General features: G+C 46.6%; 2 protein-coding genes across 2 annotated transcripts; both read left to right on the top strand.

The window, feature by feature from the left end:
- The first annotated feature begins 1,093 nt into the window (after positions 1 to 1,093).
- On the top strand, positions 1,094 to 5,700 carry LOC107306403. The gene is made up of 2 exons (XM_015849524.2): positions 1,094 to 1,200; positions 3,774 to 5,700. The coding sequence occupies exon 2, from the start codon at positions 4,106 to 4,108 to the stop codon at positions 5,354 to 5,356; it is 1,251 nt and encodes a 416-aa protein (XP_015705010.1). The 5' UTR covers positions 1,094 to 1,200; positions 3,774 to 4,105; the 3' UTR covers positions 5,357 to 5,700.
- Positions 5,701 to 7,552: 1,852 nt separating this feature from the next.
- On the top strand, positions 7,553 to 17,447 carry LOC107306426 (neuronal acetylcholine receptor subunit beta-3-like). Its single transcript, XM_015849585.2, is given in 7 exon segments — positions 7,553 to 8,044; positions 10,028 to 10,179; positions 10,941 to 10,985; positions 14,384 to 14,493; positions 14,699 to 15,477; positions 15,480 to 15,580; positions 16,926 to 17,447. Coding segments are annotated over 7 exon segments (1,365 nt in total). The 5' UTR covers positions 7,553 to 8,001; the 3' UTR covers positions 17,061 to 17,447.
- The last annotated feature ends 2,288 nt before the right edge of the window (positions 17,448 to 19,735 follow it).

Genomic DNA, 19,735 nt, shown 5'->3' with positions numbered 1-19,735 from the left:
TAATACAATCATAATAAATCTTGCAGTGTCAACATAAAATGTCCATCAGTACTGACAATTACCTCCTGGCCTGTCTAGCGAGCTTGTTATTACTTTAATTCTTTGATTAATGGTATGCCAGATCATCAACTCTGACGTGTATCTTCAGCGTTAATATATAATTAAACTGCTGCCTATGAACGGTGCTTTCTGTGTTCTCAGTTCTGTATGACAACCCAGATTCCTGCACCAAATCTAAACTAGCCTCCGCTGACACGTTGTACTCCCTGAGTCAGAGGCTTCTGCATGCAGTAGATGGCAGTGGTCGTGCTTTTTCACAGCACTGTCTCCACAAAGTCTTGTGAACACACTGCCTATTCAAGCCATCGTTTCTGTGGTATGTCTGTAGAAGTAAGACTTCTCTGCCCACTAAAGAATCTCACCACTGAAAGACCTCTCCATTAGAGGGTTTCCCTACTAAAAAGTTAGGAGCTTTTCATGATCATAAATCATAGAATCAATCATTAAGGTTGAAAATGACCTCTAAGATCATCTAGTCCAACTGTCCACCCACTACTGATGTTGCCTACCAACCATGTCCCTTAGTGCTACATCAGCACAGCTCCTGAACACCCCCTGAGCATACTGTGCCAATGCCTCACCTCTCCTGAGTTCTTCCTAATACCCAACCCAAATCTCCCCTGACACAACACAAGGCCATTATATCTTGTCCTAAATGTAAACACCTTTTCACTGTCTTTTTCTTGTCTGCCTTGTCTTGCTCCTTTGCCAGATTGCTATCGTCTCCTACCAAGATTTGTTTGGTCTGTTTTATTAACACCGTCAGAAGTGTGTTTATTACCACATCTGCCTTTCCCTTCTTTTTGCTCCTGAACATAGTAACAAGCAGTGTGACTGCTCATTTACAGCTGTGGAGAGCTACAGGATTTTTGGGATGTGAGACAACAGCCTCTCACTACACACTGTTAACTGATATTACTGTGTTCTGCATAATGTGCAGGACGTGAAAATGTCTCAGCTGATAACTGCTTTGGGTAAATGGGTGAGTACCAGGCGGCATCACTGCCTGAAAAAGGCACAGCCACATCATTCCGTGCTATCAAGCTGCAGAGCCAGCTGTGACATGATGGGTGTTTGCTCATGATCTCACAAGGGGATGGGTTCCACCATGGCGTGAGGACCAGCTGCAGGGAGAACAAGGTAAGGTAACAGCCCCTCCAGCATTAAGGACTGTTTACCTGTGTCTGGCAGCGTTTGCAGCCAGGAGCTCAACTTCACTGCCCACAGAGGAACTGAAATCTAAAGTGCCCCTGTGGAGAGCTCCTGCAGTCCATGTTTTGCTACTTTCCATACTGTTGGTGGTCTCAGACAGGTGTGCCACCCTGAATGCTAGTGCAGGGAGTGACCCCAGTGCGGACCAACCTGGGTGATAAGTGCAGTCAGACAGTGCTGACAGCAGCCTGGTTTGTTTAGCTTGGGCTGAAGTAGTGAAAAGGCAGCCTGGGGCCCTGGCAGAGCTTAGGATGGTGGCATTTGTTCCACAGACCCTCCAGGAGCCATGCAAGCTGTAGGCTGGTACTTGTCCCTCCTTCACAGAGCTGGCCCTGTTTCCAGCACGGCCCTCCCAGCAGTGTGCAGAGCGCTTGGCCTCCTCCCATGAGAGCACACAGGCCTGTGCCCTGTGCCCCTGGTTGCTCCCCACAGCTTTTGTTTGCTAGGTGGAGTCAGGCATTAGATACCATATCGTTAATTAGGTTAACTGCCCCGGACAGTCACTGACATGTCAGTGAGGCTGCTTTGGTAAACAGAGAATTCTGGTGTGAGAGAAAAAACAACTCTTGTTTTTATGTACTTCATAAGGAACTCTTTCTAGTAAGGTGCAATGGTAATAATTTGGTGTTCATATTCAGCTTCTTTGGCTGAATATGACAGAACTTTAGCATACTTCAAGGCTAATCATATTGCTCAGAACAGCTACTGTAGCTCAGAACAGCTACTGTAGGCACAGGTGTGCTTGTCCACTTATTTCTTCCATACTCAATACAATTGAGCACCTCTTAGGAAAATCAAAGACAATTGAAAAAATAAAAGTCGCTGAAAATCTGTCCTTTCATCTGGGCCACTTGGGAGTTAAACTTGGTTTTGCTTCTATGCATTCATGAACACAACTGGGAAACGCTTTAATGTATAGAGCAAACACCTTGCAATAGACTAGGCTGAATTTTGTGAGCATAGTCTTTTTTATACGGGGACTGGTGACTTTCTGTGATAAGTTATTAGAGGTAGGAAATTCTAGGTGTTATTGTGAGTGAAAAATGGGTTCTGGATATGCATTTAACCTTCTAAGTTGGGAGCCTAATAATGAATCAGCTAAAAAGGAAGCTCAAACAGTTGCTCTTAATGATGGCTCGACATATCCTATCCCTTTGTTTCCTACCTATGGATATTTCCATTTAATCTCAAGGGATCCCTTGGTAAAATTTTATTCTTTATATAAATTTGACATTAATCCAAATCATACTGACTCATCATGGCAAGCAAGAATGTTCCCATACCAGCTCAAACCATGAGATAGGCTTCAGAACAGCAATGGGCTGAACTGATGTCTGCTGTGAAATGACAGAAGCAAGTTAGAAGGAGGTTTTAAATAAACACCCACAAACTCCTGCCACACAGTTTCCCATGGAGAAGCTGGATTTATGGTCCTGGCTTGGGTATAAGACTGTAACAGAGATGAAACCTGTTCAGTTGGTTTGATGCTGCTGGAAAAATTTCTGCATTTTAAGCAGGAATGATTCAAAGAAAATTCATGCTTTTCATAGGAGCTACCCCCTTTCAACAGAGTGTCCCAACTTTTATGCGGAAATTCCCAATTTACAAAATTCTTGGCTGTAGATGAGTAGAATTTCAGCATGTAGGAAAAATTTGTTTTGCCACAGCCTGAAAAAATGAGTCTAGGCTATTATCAGTCCAGGGCCCAGACCTCCTTACTTATCAAGAACTGCAAGCATTGGATATCATGCAGAAGATGGGTACTTCAAACACCAGGCACCTCTTGCTCACAAGACAACTAAACAGCCTGGATCCTAGCCTGAAGTTTTTTGTCATTTCCAGTGGCTTCAAGCTTAAGTGGACCTGGTCATTGGTCACTGGCCACTGTTTGGAATCAGTGTTGTTAGGTGGGGCAGGCTTCTTTTCCTTTTGCAGCACTTCAGATGAAGGTATATTCTCATTCACTGGTCACCTAGGAAGCCAGGCGCATACAATTTCAGCAATGCAGTGCCCAGGTAAGGTGAGTGTACTATATTCACAGGGTGTGCTGCTGCTGAGTGTTTGGAATGGGAAGCTTCTGAAGAACTCCCAGCATGAAAGGAAATGGTCAGAACCAGAGAGCCAACACTTTTGCATCCAAGCAGGGATTCAACACTTGCTCATTCTTTTGTATTTATTTCTCTTGGCCTTTCCATTCTGTTTCTGAAAGATAAAGGTGAAGGCACGGGCACCTGTCGTGTTGCTCTGTGGCACAAAATTCAGACTCTGAGTTTTGTGAGGCTGAAGATGGCTGAGACTTCTGGTGCTGATGCTGCTTAGTCTATGAAAATAGTAGCTGTAGAAAAATGAAAATGTTTTAGTCAATCTCTGGATGGTAGAACAAATCACAGCACACAAAAACACAAGACTGAAGGCTTGTGTCCATGAAGCACAGTCTGATCAGGCTATTGTGTGCTTGCAGACTTCAGTACAGAATGTTCAACTTCTTGTTTTCTTCACAGAAACATACATATGCTGAAAATGCACATGATGGGGAATTTGTAGACTATGGAAATAATAAAATCCAAGCAGCCAGCAAGAGGCATGCAGCGGGAGAGGAAAATTTGCAACAACTACATTTGTTTTTATTGAAAGATCAGGAAAATAAAAAGCCACGAGCTCCAGCACACCATCAGTAACACAATAAAGCAAGAAACAAAGGAACACGAGCCTCCAAGCATTTACAGTGAACACTGCAGCTTCGTCTTCTAGACAGCTGGAGAATTACTGCCTGACTTTATTGAGAGACATTTCTACAGCTAAGAAGGAATCTCCTTCTGTATCAACCGCGCAGATGTGGATCTTCAAAGCAAACATGTCTTTTAACACTGGAAATCGTCATGAGCAAATGCCCTCAAACACAGGCAGGAGCAGAGCTGTTGCACCTATTCATATTCATGTACACCAGGGCTTTCTACCTTCTGGTGAAGCACTTGGTTGCATTATGGTATCTTCAAGGGAGCCTCCAACTCTGCTGCAGCAAAGCAAAGCACAGCAGCAGCTCCAATACCAAATTCAATCTGCTACCACCATTCAGGCAGCATGGAGAGGCTACCAAGTTCGAAGAGAGCTGGATGAAATGAAGAGAGCCTCTACCAAGATTCAGGCAGCATGGAGAGGCTACCAAGTTCGAAGAGAGCTGGATGAAATGAACAAAGCTGCTGTCAAGATTCAGGCAGCTTATCGAGGCCATATGGTGCGGCAGGCATTGCCCCCTGGGTTTTACAAGTGCCTAAGAGATAAAAGGGCTGAAGTGGGTGGAAAGAAGAAAGAAGAAAAGGGAACAATGACAGTGCTTGGAGTAGCTGGCACCCTGGAGTGCAAGGAAATCTCCCATGTGATAGCTGCTACCTTCAGAACTGAGAGTACAGCAGGTTGTTGCAGGGACGGACACAGTGCAGGCTCTGATGCAGCTGTGTACAGTTCACAGGTTTATTTCACAGCCAGCCAAACTGTGAACCGTGAAGACAATATATTTTCCTTTGAGATTCTCCCAGCTGTGACATCTAAACAGCAAGTCCAGAATGCTGCAGATAAAATTCAGGCTGCAGAAGGGCTTGATAAAATGGGAAGACCGTCTGAGAAAATATCAGGGCAGAACCTGGTCTTAACCTACAATTGTCAACTCAAACAAAACGCTTGTGAAAATTCTCAAATTCCAGACCTATGCAGTATCTCCGGGGTGCTGAAATGGACTTCAAAGCCTAAAGACACAGTGCCATACTCCAAACAAAACCTCCCTGCGCAGTTAGAAATGAAAAAGGGGGGAAAAGCATCTGATGCTGACTGCAACGCCCCATCCATCAGGAAGGTTGAAGTGCGCACAGTGATGAGGAACCTGCCAGCATCCCAGCAGTGGCCCATGTCCCTCCGCGTGTCCAGTCCCAATGGAACTGTGGAGTGCTTTCAGCAGGACATAGTTTTGGGGCAGCTGCATGGGATGTACAGTGTCAGAAGACTTGGGGGCTCGCAACCTGCCTGTGTCTCCGTGTGCATGAGAGTGGTGGAAGAGGGAAGGGAGGCAGGTGAAAGCCCAGCGTGGTAGGCAAGCACTGAGAAGACCCAGCACTGAAATGCCTCTTCTCATCCTATGCTCACAGAGCCTGGCCATGGCTCAAACTCCTGTCCTGGTGCACCACAAGCTGCCATCAGCCCTTCACGCAGACCTGCTGCTTCCTGCTGTGGTTACATCTCTCAAGGCAAGCTCCACTTTCTGTCACAAACCAGTCCCAGCAGAAGCGCAAGATTCGTGCACGCTTTCAGAGCTCGTTGCTTAGCCCGGGGTACCGTTATGCAACGCTGCAGCTACAAGTCCATCGCGCTAGCAGTCAGCTTTCACGCCACCGCTCTGCTCTCTCGCAGCAGGCCCAATAAACGCCGTACAGCAGCCGTGCCCGTGTGCTGTGCTGCCGCGTCCCGCCTGGGAGCGGTGCGGAACGAGGGGAGCAATGCGCGGAGAGGGCGGGGAGAGGGGAGCGAGGGGGAGGGAGAGTCGTGGGGTCGGGGGAGGAAGCGGAGTAAAGGGCCGTCGTGCCCCCGGGACGCTGCGGGAAGGAGCAGCGGTGCCGGGCTGCCTCACAGGTAGTGCAGGTATCTGCGATGCTCTGCCGCCCGCTGCCTCCTCCAGCTTCGCGGTGTGGGAGTCTTCAGCCCTACCCGATGTCAGGGACAGGTTCCCTGAGACCTGTGGGAGAGCAAAGGTGAAGCGTTGAGAAGGTTCAGGTTTCATCTCGATGCTTCAGAAATTGCATCATCTCAGGGATGGAGCATTCACACATCCCCATATCCCACAAGGTGTTGGAGAGGACATCTGGATGACAGCTTGAAAACGGGAGGCACCATCACCAAGCAAACACAAGAAAATGCAGCAAATTATTTCCCAGTGTCCTCCTCTGGTTGTCAGACAACTCTGGCAGCCAGAGATCAGGCAGGAGAGATCCCTGTCTCTTGCTCAACACAGTCAATGGATGGAGGCAATGGTAAAGCAAACACACCATCTTTCCCTCCAACAACCTCCATGTAGTGTCTAAAAAGCCAGATGGTAGGTTATCTGCTCAGGGATATAATTTAGCAGAGGGTTTTTAGAGTTAGGGTACTATGGTTAGGTTGCGGTTGGACTTGATGATCTTCAAGGTCTTTTCCAACCTGGGTAATTCTATGATTCTATGATCTTCATTACCTCCAAGCAGTGGGCTACTTGGGCTGCTCTGAAGACAAGCATCTCTTCAGCCTGCAGTACAGCAGCATCTAATGGAGAATTGCCAGAGGCAGTCCCATCCTGTGACTAAGGTCAGCCCTGCAAGGTGAACATGGCACATCCATTGCAGTAACAGAAGGCCTGCAGATTTCCGTGGGGCCCCACGGATTCTCTGGGCAGCCCATTCCAGTAGCAGCAACATGACTTTGAACCGTGTAGACACGACATCTTTTTCACTAGAGGAAGCTGAATAACATGATGAGGTTACAGCTGCCAGTTATCAGTCCTCTGCACGGACCTCAGATGAGGCAAATCTGAATTAAACAGATTGTTGCAGCACCAAAATCTGTACCTTGCTAGAAAAGCACACTTGCCATACAAAAGGCAGCAAGCAAGGAAACTCCTCCGGGTTATGAATGTGCATTAGAGCATGAGGACAGTCTCTAAGGATATGCAAATAGGAACTGTTTTGTTTGTGGAGAGCATATAGGAAAACTGTGCCAGCAGAGAGATGGAAAGCATCCATTGGAGCAGAAAGCATTTTAGGTCTGGATGCAGCAGTAATTTTGCACTGCTCTCCAACCTGAAAATTTCAGGAGTAAAAAAAAAAACCAACAAAAAAAGCCTTTCTGCAGGCAGAGATGGTGCAGTGAGTTTCATTTTGAAAGAGAAACAGCAGTAGGGGTGCATGCAGGAGATGAACCCAGAGATTTACGGCAGGCTCTAGAGGAAGCTCAGCCCAGGGCATTACTGCCATTGCCACATGCAGGGCCAGCAGCAGTGTGCACCTGCTGCTGTGCTGGCCAGTGCTCCCTGTGAGCACTTGTGTGCTGCCCTACGTGTGTGTGATGAGACCCAATGTCAGAAAATGTCGTAACACCTATAATGTTTTGCACCCTCTTTTTCCCCCCCCTCCTCCCCCCTCTCCCCCCCCTTTTTTTTTTCTTCTTCTGTAAAATAGCCATTATAGTATGAAAAATGAATAAACAAGTTAGCTCTTAAGGGAGGTTGCTTCATTTGACAGACCTACAGATACAGCTGGAGCAAACAATCTGTCAGGCATTTGGTATGTTCTGGGGGCTGTTTTGCAGCCTAGTTTGGTTTTGGTTTTGTTGTTGTTGTTTTTTTCCCAGCAGTAATTGGCAGCATCACAAAATGCATTTCTCCCCCTTAAATGCTTTGCCTCATTTTGAATCCCAGACAGCGGTGGCTGTAGCCACCCGAATTCCAGCCCAAGCACATCAGCCTGAGCTTAGGACCCAGAGCCCTGTTTTAGGCTTACGGGATGTGACAGCTGATGGAAAATCAATGAAGTGTGCTTTACGGAGCGTCATAATGATGCAAGATGAGGCTCAAAAGGTGCCTGCTTGCCTTGCAGGCTCGGCTGTCTGCCTTAGGTTTTAACCAGATTATTGTAGCCCCCTACTAGGACAAGATCAATTTGCCTATGAAAAGAAAGGACTATATTTAAAGGAAAAGCTACAGCTGTGCCCATGCTTTGTCTGATGCTCTGTGCGCTGTGTTGGAGCCGATCAGGTAAGAGCAATTTCTTCTTCTTTCAAACCGAGCTACAGATGTTCCAGATTTGTGTTTATTTTCTGACATAGAGTTAGCTGCTCTTTACTGGGATGAGGCAGATGCAGCTTCTTTTGGTTCTCATCAAGCGCTGTCAGACCACCAAGGCAGTGCTGTATCAGCTGCTGACTTTGCATTGCAGCCTCAGTGGCAAAAGGGCTTTGAGATTTATGGTGCATGAGGGGGGTCACTGTTAGGAATTAAGCAAAGAACCAAGGCTTTGCTCTCACTGCTGTTACTGGCAGACCTCTGTCTTGGGGAGTACAGCGAAATGCCCCAGATGAGCTGATGAGGTGTCCTGCCAGCCTTTCTCAGGGGGTGCAGGTTTGTGTGGCAGAGCCCCTGACCAGCCCTCCCAAAGTTCCTGTTCCTGTAACGAGCTGCCACCAGCACAAACTGCAGCAAGGCAGGGGGCTTCTGGCATAGAGGCTGAAGCATGGAGGCAAATGGTTCTCAGTTACTTGTCTTTGTGGCAACCTAATACGGAGCACCAAAAGTTTTGTCCTCTCTCTGTTCTGTGTGATAAGCTCAGGAAATCTAGCCTGCTGCCCATGTCTCAGCTTTTCCAAAGGCTTTCTTCAGTGTTTCTTTGAAGCTTTATCTTGAGGTGATCAACAGAGCTCTGAGGCTTTTTATTTTTTTTTTTTCCCCCTGGTACATTTTTTTTTCTCATTAAAAACTTGTACTTTTAAACTGTCCCCTGTGTGTGTACTGAGTCTGCCTTACGAGAGCCCCAGTTGTCTTTTTTCTGCTCTTCTTCACCTCCCAGGAGCATGTGCCTCCAGCTATCTCTCCAGTGGGGCTGCTGGGCTTGAGGCTGCAGGGCTGCCCCTCACCAGCTGAAGCTGAACCTGCCGTGCCCAAGGGCTGTCAAAGGGGGCACAGACTGCCTTTGCACAGTGGGGCTGGCAAGATGTGTGTGTGGTGGAAGTGAGGCAGCAGCGGGGCAGAACTGTGGCTGTCCTGGCACAAGGATGCAGTACCCAATCCTTTTTCCCCTTGGGGCACTCTGAAACAAGGTGAGATCATGCACCTTTGGGTCCAGCATGTGTACCAAGGAAGAGGCAGAGTGCTAGTGGGGCTGGCATTGAGGAGAGGTGGGGGATATCAGTTCTGAGCTGCCCTGCCCTTCCAAGGTGCAGGGCATAGCTGGGGGAGTCCCAGGCCTTGCAGGTGCAGACCCAGCCCTGAGTGCCCAGTTCCTCCTGCTGAAAGCTGGATGGCTTTTGGTTTTTGCTCCCCTGGTGCTGTAACCTTTTTCTGTCAGGGAGAGCACCTTAATATTTATTTATTTGTTTGTTTGTTTGTTTTCTCCTATGATTTGCTCCTCCTTGTGAACTCAGGAAAAGGATTCATCTCCAAGAGCTGTGTAGGGGTCACTCTTGTCTGGTTTACAGGCCCCACAGTAAGAAAATCACACAATCCACATCCATACGCTTGGGTGGGAAGTTTCTATTGCAAAAAGGTCATATAAACAGAATCACAGCAGGAGTGGGATTGGCACAGACCTCTGGGTCCGTCTGGCCCAACCCTGACTCAGCAGAAATGTTCATAACAAGATGCACAGGTCCATTTCTGGATGACTTTTGAAGACCTCTAAGAAGGCTCCATCACCTCTCTGAAAAAGCTGTGGCAGTTTACATCACCTGCACAGCAGGATCATGCTGTGTTCAAGTTTGCACCCATTGCTTTGTTCCCTGTCACCGGCATGAATGAAAAGAGCTTGGCTCCAGAAGGAGAGCAAGTGAAAATCCATGTACATGGAATGTCCAAAGTTTATTGCTGCTCTTTCTAGCTGTCAGCCAGGAATAACCCCGCTGCTCCCCATGACTTTCCACACTATCCCACAGGTATCTGGAGAACCTGAGGTGTCATTAGCCAGGCTGATCCCCTTGGGCTGTGCCATCCCACACCTGCCCTCCTGCATGCCTTTCTGTCTTCCAGATGTGGCTGCCCTTGGTTCAGTTGCAGAGAATGAGGATGCGCTCCTGAGGCACTTATTTCAAGGCTATCAGAAATGGGTCCGCCCTGTGGAAAACTCCAATGACACCATCAAAGTCCTCTTTGGGTTAAAGATATCACAGCTTGTGGACGTGGTAAGCGCTGTGTCAGGCTCAATGAAGCACTGCTTCTCCTGTGGAGAGCCCTGTTCCTTGCAGTGATGCTGGTTGTGCTGCTGGCCTTTGCTTCCTGACACAACATGCACTGGTCAAGCAACAAAGCACTGCCTGGTGTGGTGCCAGGGTGGGACCTCCAGCTGCTCTGGGGCTCCTTGGTCTTCCAATAAACCTGAAGGCCCCCTCCTGTCTGCAGCTCCCATCAATAAAGCCTTGTCACATCAGAGGCTGTCCCTGGGCTTGCATTTGATAAGATAACAAGGTACAAGACAGGGTGGGAAGATGTGAGGTTGGCTGGGTATTGCTTGTTCCAGGTAAGGTCTGCCCAGGCCAAAACCAGCAGGTGACTCAGCCACACAGATCCAGGCCTGGGGTGAACCAGACAACCTACGTGTGGGTTCCCCTTCCCTTTCCCATTCATCTATGCAGTTCACAGTGGGGTTTGCACAGGGGGGGAGGGTGAGAGGGTGACAGATGGCAGCAATGCTCTTCCTTCTGCAGAAGACAAGTTCCCTTTTGTGCTTTGTTTCCATGTGTTGTCTTCTCCTTGCCTAGACTTGACTCAGGTTGGGCAGCATGGGGACATGAGCTACCCCACTGTCTGTCCTAGACCCGTCACCTCCTTGTGCCTTAACACCTGGCTCCATGGGGGCTAAGATGGGTCTTGCTGGAGCATATGTAGGGCTTGTTTCCTCTGTCTGTCCTGGTATTACAAGCCTCTCTACCTTGTGTTGCCTTAGGATGAGAAGAACCAGCTGATGACGACCAACGTGTGGCTGAAGCAGGTAAATCAGATGACCTCAGAGCTTCCTATCCACTGCAAAGCTGCTGAGTGCAGCAAGGATAAGGGCTGCTACAGCCTGCCACTCTGTCCATCACCATCCATGACAAACTCAGTGCCACATATGCCTGTGTGAAGTTCTCCTCTCCCTTCAGCTAGTGTCAGAAGGGGAGTAGAGGCAGACAGTGAGCTTTCAGGATGCAGGGTACTCTCTTTCTGGACTGCATCCCAGCTATGAGCCCAAGCCAGCTGTATTGTGGGGAAGTAACATCTCCTGGAGCTGTGATAGTTGTTCTGGGATGCTGCCTGTGCACTGAGGAACTATCCTGTCTCAGACATAGAGGTCATCCGAGCACTGTGTCCCTTGCCTAAGCTAAGATAGGTTTCTTCTTCAGCACAAGTAAAGAGAAAAAAAGGGTCAGCATGTTAAACTCCCCAGGTTAAAATCTGTGGCATTTGTGCAAGTTAGTCATAACTCTCTGTCTTGCTTCTGGAAGTAATTTACACAAGAGAAGGAAAAGTACAAGCTGAACTGTTAGGTCTCCTTCACTCCTGAAGAACACTGTATTTGGTTTAGATTACATTGCACTGATTTATTGATCTTGTGACAATTATTTTAAGTCTCTCAGCCATGTGAGCATCTATAGATGTGTCAGATGATCTTAGGGAGAGGACACAGTACCCAAGGCTTGCAGAGAATGGTGCTGTAAGAAGTAGTTCCCAGATTGCTGGGCTGATGAAGGGCAAGCACAGCTCAGTTTGTGTCCTCAGTTTGATGTCTGTAGCCCTGCAGTGACTGAGCTCTGGGATGGTGTGAGATTCTGGATGCTGTACAGGTACTATGCAAAAAGATGGCCTCTCCCTTGGCCAGTTCCTCTATCCAGGACAAAAAGACTCCTATGCCCTGGGACAGCCTTCCTCCCTCTGTCTGTCTGTGTGGCATTTCTGTAAATGTATTAATGCATTTGGGGCAGACCTGGTCAGATGTTCATGTGGGGCACCTTTTTTGTTCACAACACTAACCTGATTTGGAGCCTGTGTCACCACTCACACCATAGGAAAACAGGTTCTGCTGCAGGTTCCTCTGAGCATGCTACAGGGCTCGAGCAATGCCACCATCTTTTCCTTGCCTCTCAGGTGTGAGGAGAAGGAAACCATTTTCTCTGATTCCTCTGCCTTAAAGCATGGATAAAAGAAAGACCTACCCAGGAAATTGCACTGCAGACATGCCACTCCTCTGCAGGTGTTTGGAAACCGAGCTCAGGTTTTAGCCAGGGCAGCTCCCTAGGATAACCAAACACTAAGGTGTTCACAAGGGTTCCTGCTGGGCGCTATTCTTTCTAGCATTCCTTCTGAGGGTTCTGAGGACTCTCAGATGGGCTGTCAAGGACATAATGAAGTGCAAAGCAGAAAATAGGTGAGACATGGTCACTGGTTTTCACATATGCTGATGTCCCCAGGAGGATGGGCTGAGCACTGAACACCCGGGTGTTCTGTTCTAGGAGTCACACATTCCCATAGGCTTAGTGTGAGCTGGTTTCACATACAGCTCAATGCCCAGGATATTGTTAGAAATTGCAAGAACAACAGCTGAGAAAAGATGCCTAAAACTAAGCAGCATTAAAGTATCTTTCAGTTAGGGAAAAATGAAGAACACCCAAACCTTTCCAAAGACTCAGAGCTCCTTACTCTGCAAGAGCTGAGGAGGTCAGGGGAGGCTGGTAGTCACCTTAAGTGTGTGAGGTGAGTAGGGAATCAGAGATATCATTCCTATGCATGACCTTGGCTTTTCTTAGATGAGCAAAGCTCAGTTCTAAGGATTTTCTTTTTTTATTTTTTTTTTCTTTTCCCTCTCAAGTCCACGTTCTAAAGATGCTAGGAACTGGCAAAGGGCTTCCTGGCAAACATGGAAGGTGCAGAGAAGTTTCAGTGGTTTCTGAGATTTATCTGTTGTTGGGCAAGTTGTAGAATTAATTGCTAAGCCTGGGCCCAGTGTTTCTTGACCTGACTTCACTGACTGAACAACCTGAGTTACAGCCCAGGGGCAAGGAGTTTGGCAGAGAGAATAGTGGGGAATCTGTGAAGGCAGACAGCTGAGAGGAAAAGGAACTTTGCATCTACTGCTACAGTTCAGGTCAGCATAGCCCATAGGGAGATTCCCGTTTTAAACTGTTCATCTTTAAATTCTTCATGCAGTCTATTTTCTGCTCTAGCAAGGAGACACACAACTATTTGCCTTGCAGACATGAAAGAGCACTTTAGCTTGGAGAGAAATCAATGCATGGGGCATGGGGGAGGGAAAAGTGCTGCAGATACACAGATAACCTAGGCATTCTGCAAGGCTTAGGAGAGCTCTACCAACCTAGCACCCATGCATGACCTTGGGCCCTATCCCTCCTCTGCTCCTGGAGGAGGAAGGCACTCTGATCTTACCTGGGTCTGTGTGGAGGCTTTGGGTTGCTGTAAAGGTCTGCAGTAACAAGTGGGTATGGCTGTGAAAGACAGGTATGATGGGAGAAGAAGCAGAGAATATTGCTTCTAGGTTTATCTTTCGCTTCTGATGGAAATTGATCTAGGATGGCTGATCCCTGAGGAGCTCCCAGTGTTGGAGATTAATGGAAAGTGCTTTGTTATTTGCTTCATTGTATTAGCCACAATCTGCAGATCATGTTTCCCCTTGCTGCCACTCTTGTGAGAAGCTGAAAAACCATATCGTGAATGAGATCAGAGAGATAACTTTTCACTGCACCTCAGTTTCTGGGTTGCTGGTGCCACTTTGCTAGGCTTTCTCCAGGTAACAAACAAGATACAGCAGTTCAATGTGATGAAAATGGTCAGGACTCTTCTTGATTTTTGCATATTTTATATAAAAATAAAATATATGCCTTTAGAATTGTAGCCAAATTCTTTGCAACATGATCATGTCAGTTTTCCTGTAATTGTAGTCTGATCTTCCTCATGAAACAACAGTGATTTGTATTGCAGGGACAGCGTAATAAAGAATGTAGAGATAGATGTCTTAATGTAGACCATTCTATAAAAGATCTTACACATTGACGTTACTACCATTACTGAATCATAAAATAGCTCAAGTCATCTTTGTCTCCCATCCAGTACTGTGAAATATCTATAGGAAAACAGACAGTACTATGCACAAGTGCCTACTTTGAGGCTGCCTCGATAGGCCTTTTTATGAGGTTCCACCTCTGGCTGAAGGGACAGCGCTTATGGGGATTAATGTCTCCCAGCCATGCCTGCATGACATCCTTTCTGCAGCTCCTTAGTCATATGCCAAGCTCTGCCCTTGGTGCTGTACAATACAGAACCATGAGGCAGATGGTGAGAGAAGGAATGAGGCTGTTGGGGGCTCAGCAGGCAGAGGACTCCATTGACTCATTGCAGGAATGGATGGACCACAAGCTCTCCTGGAATCCAGACGAATATGGTGGGATCACTGCTATCCGTGTCCCTTCTGAGTCCCTGTGGCTTCCTGACATTGTTCTGTTTGAAAAGTGAGTAGCATGTTTCTTACTCCAGGCTTAGGCCATAGCATGGATGTGACACATCGGCTATCATAAAGCTTGTCTACACTCTTGGAAAGCTGTTTATATAGGCAGTATGAATGTTGGCTTTCCTCGATGGGCCTGGGGGGGAGGAGGGGGGGGTAGCTCTGGGGCACTCTGAACTTGGTACTGTTTCTTTCTGTCTGACTCTCAGTGCTGATGGACGTTTTGAAGGGTCCCTGATGACCAAAGCCATAGTGAAATACAATGGAGTGGTGACCTGGATGCCACCAGCCAGCTACAAGAGCTCCTGCACGATGGATGTAACCTTCTTCCCATTCGACAGGCAGAACTGCTCCATGAAATTTGGGTCATGGACATACGATGGCAGTATGGTGGACTTGATTCTCGTGGATGAAAATGTAGACAGGAAAGATTTTTTTGATAACGGGGAGTGGGAGATCTTAAATGCCAAAGGTATGAAAGGCAACAGGAAGGATGGGCTGTACTCTTACCCATTTGTCACCTATTCCTTTGTGTTGAGACGCCTTCCACTGTTCTACACTCTTTTCTTAATAATCCCTTGCCTGGGATTGTCTTTTCTAACTGTCCTGGTGTTTTACCTGCCTTCAGATGAAGGAGAAAAGCTCTCATTGTCCACTTCAGTTCTAGTCTCCCTCACTGTTTTCCTTTTAGTGATTGAGGAAATAATCCCTTCTTCTTCCAAAGTCATCCCTCTGATTGGTGAGTATCTGCTGTTCATCATGATTTTTGTGACCCTCTCTATCATTGTGACTGTCTTTGTCATCAACGTCCACCACCGCTCCTCAGCAACTTATCACCCTATGGCTCCCTGGGTTAAAAGACTCTTCCTCCAGAAGCTGCCTCGGCTGCTCTGCATGAAGGGACATGTAGACCGTTATTCCTTCTCGGACACTGAGGAAAAGGAAACCACCTTGAAATTAAAACTCTCAGGAAAGCAGAAACACAAGCAAGCAAAGATGGAGAGAAGATCGTGATTGCCTTTCTGGAAAAGGCAGCTGATTCCATTCGGTACATTTCCAGGCACGTTAAAAAGGAGCACTTCATCAGGCAGGTAGGTGAAGGAAGGGCAAGAAGATGTCACAGCCTCCTACACAGCACCGACTTCCAAGTTTTTCCTTTTCTGCATGCCTTTCTGTCTGCTTCTTCCCCTTGCATTCCTCTTGCACGTGTTCTGGGGGCTTTCCCTCCTTGGTGTGGGAAAGCCTGTTACTTCAAGAACAGCACTGTGTTGTGGGAGTCTCTGTTCTTCCCATATGGAAGGGGCCACAGCTGGCTGTTCCGGAGGAATTCCTGTCTTGGGAGTATTTAAATAACCTGGCCTTGGTTAAGGTGGGGACAGAAGCAAATCTGGAAATCCTGAGTTGCCACATGCTCTGAAATTGTGTCTGTCACAACTGTTCTAGGCAAGTTTTATGACAATTGCTAGGGCTCACTCTTGGTCTCCCAGCTATTCTATGTAGTGTAGGTGCCATGTTTAGAGCTGGGGTCTTTGTGGCTTGCACAAACAAAAGTTTGTTTAGACCATCTTCTCCTCCATTAATAGCCAGCAATCCACCTGGCTATTAACATGGCAAATTTTAGAAGTTAATTAAGTAATGTGTCCATAAACAGTGCACTTCACATAAGGGTAGGACAGCCAAGCAAGGCAACCAGCAGAGAAGAAGTTCTCTTAGCATTTTCCTAGCAAAAGCCAGGGCTTTGTTTAAATTTTGCTGATGATGTCAGCAGAGTGATGAGCACTAAACCGAACGTGCAGTACGTGAGCATGTAGTGTCCATGACTGAAGCATGGACAGTTACTTTTAGTAACTTACTTTTAGTAACTGAAGCCTCTTTGAGGCTTGAGTTACCATAAAAAAAAAAGTCCCTTGAATCTGTTTAATAAACAGTGCTTCCATTTATTCGGGTTTGTGCCAGTAGACACAATGCAAAGCCTCCCTTCTAAATGCATGCAGTGTGAGCCAGCAGAGCACTTAAGCAAACACAAGCTGGTGGGACCACTCGTACTGCAAGTAACATCTGCGTCAAAGTGCTTTGCTAGAGCCAACTCCTGGTCCTGCAAGGGAAATGCAGTTAAGTTAGAAGAAACCTAAATTGTTATAAAGACATCCTCAGGCTTCAGCCTGTAAGCTTTTACCTATATACTTAGCTAAAACTTTTGCACAGCCTGAAAGAAGTCTGGTTATCACATGCTTATACCATGAAAATGCCCTGGTGTTTTGATAGACTGGCAGGTATGGCTGTTAAAAAGTTGACCTGTGTTGGTTTCAGGCTGTGGCACGTTGCAATCTTCTGATTTTTAAAAGCAGATTTTTTGGACTTGAAATATGTGTAGTAGCACCAACAGCGTACTGGCCTCCTTGCTGTTCCTGTTTGCTTCTCCTCTCTCCTTCACAGGTTGTCCAAGACTGGAAATTTGTAGCTCAAGTCCTGGATCGGATCTTCCTGTGGTTATTCCTGGTGGTGTCAGTGACAGGCTCAGTTCTTATCTTCACCCCTGCATTACAGATGTGGCTGAACAGCACTCTGTAGAAAATGCTCCTATGCTAACACACAAGAAGCCCAGTGATGTGGGATAGTGATGCCTTTGAGATTGGTCTCTCTTCTACAGGATGGGAAGCAATGCAGGAGTGAGAGGAGGTGATGTCAGCAACAGGCATTGGCTACTGCTTCCTTCACATGGCTCTGACTGTTACAGCCTTGGTGGAGACTGGAAAAGGGCGCGGTGAATGGTTGAATCCAAAAGTGAATTGGGGATGCATAAATGAGTTACAAGTATTTTACTAGTAGTTTGGTTATAATACAAGATGAGCCAGGATTATTAGTTATACTTGGGGATAGTAGTTCTGGCACAACCATTATGTTTTACAGATGTGTCAGTTAAAATACTACTTAATTAAATAAATTAGATTGTAGTAGCCACATAGTGCTCAGTTCTCAATGTACAGTAGCAAGTCAGTATTCACTTTACTACATTACCAAGTAAAAACCACAAAGTCCTTATGGATAGCTTTCTACATGTGTCAGAACTGACAATTATGTAGCATGTGCATTAGAAAAAAATGTGAACAACTTTTAGATGGGATACCCCAAACCTCCACTCTGTGGCCATACCTTCAACTTAGAGCTCTGCTCACCCACTAGCAACCTTTACAGCATGCACATTTAGTCTCTCGGCCATCAGGAAGTTGCAGATGTTACATGTTACACTCTTTTCTGTATAATGTACATTTGTGCCTCATACTGTGAAAGATAATTAAAGAATGAACAAGGGAGGGTTTTTTTCCCGTGCTACTCCACATTTGGAAACGATGATTCCTGCACATACATGTTCACAGGACTGAGAGATCACCTGGAGTACATCCCCTCCAGGATGTACACCAGGAGCACAATCATGCTGCTCTGAGTGGCAACAGAGATCTTCCTAAGTAGTTCAGCTGGAGCAGATGCAAGATCTTCTGTGGCAAATGAAGCTTGTTACTGGTGCAGAAGTTTGTTTTCTCCTGAGAGCTGTGGGGTGTGTTGGCTGCCAAAAGGGTACATCTTTGGTGTTGGCCTGTCCATCTTTCTCAGTCAATTCAGAATTTCATTGCTTTGACACATTTAAATGTAGTTTTCCTGCATTATTACGACAGAAAATGCACAGGTGAGGGTCTCTCTACATTCCCAGGGACAAAGCTCTGCCACCATTATATCCTTTAGAATACCTCTCTCAGAAGTAGCTGGTATTTTTAAGGTGAATGGGGATCCAATTTTTGACAACATAAATGTAAATCTGTTGCTAAAGTTTCAGCTAGCATTGAAACTTTTTTCCCTAAGGGTAGAGGTCAGAAGGTGTTGAAAATACCCAAAGGTATTGGTGTGTATATGACATGTGCACACCAGACCTCCGTGTGTTCAGATCATCCCATCTCGTTCTGTCACTGCAGTTCACTTGTGCAAATATAATCAATAAAGATGAATTTAGTAAAGGATTCTCAGAAGTGAGAATATGCTCATACTGATGCTGAAGGTCTTCTTAACTTCTTGTTTTGCCAGCCCAATTTCTAGCCCACTTTTAAGAACTGCTGGTTTCAAATCTATTCAAATACATGATTTTGCTTGCTCTTGGAAAGTACTCAAAACTTTTTATCTGTGTGTATGAGTTTGAGGAGGAATCTTTCCGAGTTGGCTGTTATATTGCAGGATCCTAGAACAGATCCACTCGGTTTAGCATATATAGACAGGTGTCTTAATGTGGACATGGGTATACAGATCTCACACAACCTACACTTCTTTCCATGCATTTTTCAAGTCATTTTGTTACCCTGGCCAGTACTGTGAAATATCCATAGGAAAACCTATTTCTAGCAGACAAAGACTGTCGCAATCAAATAGTGATGGATTTCCCAGATGACTGCTGCTGCCAAGGGGCTGCCCCTTGGAGATGGTGGATGACAGAATTATCTTCTGTGTGAGTGCGTCAGGTGCTCAGCTGGCAGATAATCCTGTCCTCACTGTGCTTCAATTCAGTTTCCAACCTGCAGGCAGCAGACATCCGTGTGCCATGTGCCCATGTCAGACTCCAAGCTGCTTTTTTCATGTAACATTTGGGAGGGCTCAGGTGCACAGACTGGGAAAAGTCTGGGCACTGCATCGTCATCGTGGCTTTTGACCTCTGGTGCTCCCAGCACAGCCCCTGAGACTGCTATATTTTTCATCTCTCTGCTTATTATCCTCATGCTGACTGTTTCTGAGCTTCCCCGAATCCTTTTCCCTCAGGCCCAGAAATGCATTCAGCACATCTCACTGAAAAACACGATGCGAAAGGACATCTGTGCAGAACTCCTCCCTCTGGGTTCCTTCTTTCTGCTCCACGTGCCTGTGGATGATGACCTTTCAAATTTAAAATCTTAAAAGAAAACCCAGCCTTCTTCCTTCCCTCCTCAAAGTGTGACATCTTGATACCTGGCCCTGGTTTGTCAGGGACCCAGTGCTGCATGGCAGGACTATATGTATCATCCATCCACCAGGAGACAAACATGCCGGACTCCTCTGGGTCTTTTAGTGGGGGAGAGATGGTGAGGATGGTCTCCCTTGGGAAGAGAATGCAATGATCTGGCTGAGCTATCTAATTGCTTCTGGAAGCAGTGTTTTTAAAATAAATTCACAGATGTGAACACTTCCAGGGAAAGAAAGTTGATGGCCGCCTGCGGTCTGCTTACTGG

The sequence above is a fragment of the Coturnix japonica genome, chromosome Z (assembly GCF_001577835.2).
Source record: "Coturnix japonica isolate 7356 chromosome Z, Coturnix japonica 2.1, whole genome shotgun sequence".
NCBI lineage: Eukaryota > Metazoa > Chordata > Aves > Galliformes > Phasianidae > Coturnix > Coturnix japonica.
This window is presented reverse-complemented; position numbering and strand designations above follow the sequence as displayed.

Excerpts from the sequence above, each read along its gene's own strand:
- LOC107306403 (XM_015849524.2), top strand. The coding sequence starts at position 4,106 with ATGTGGATCTTCAAAGCAAACATGTCTTTTAACACTGGAAATCGTCAT.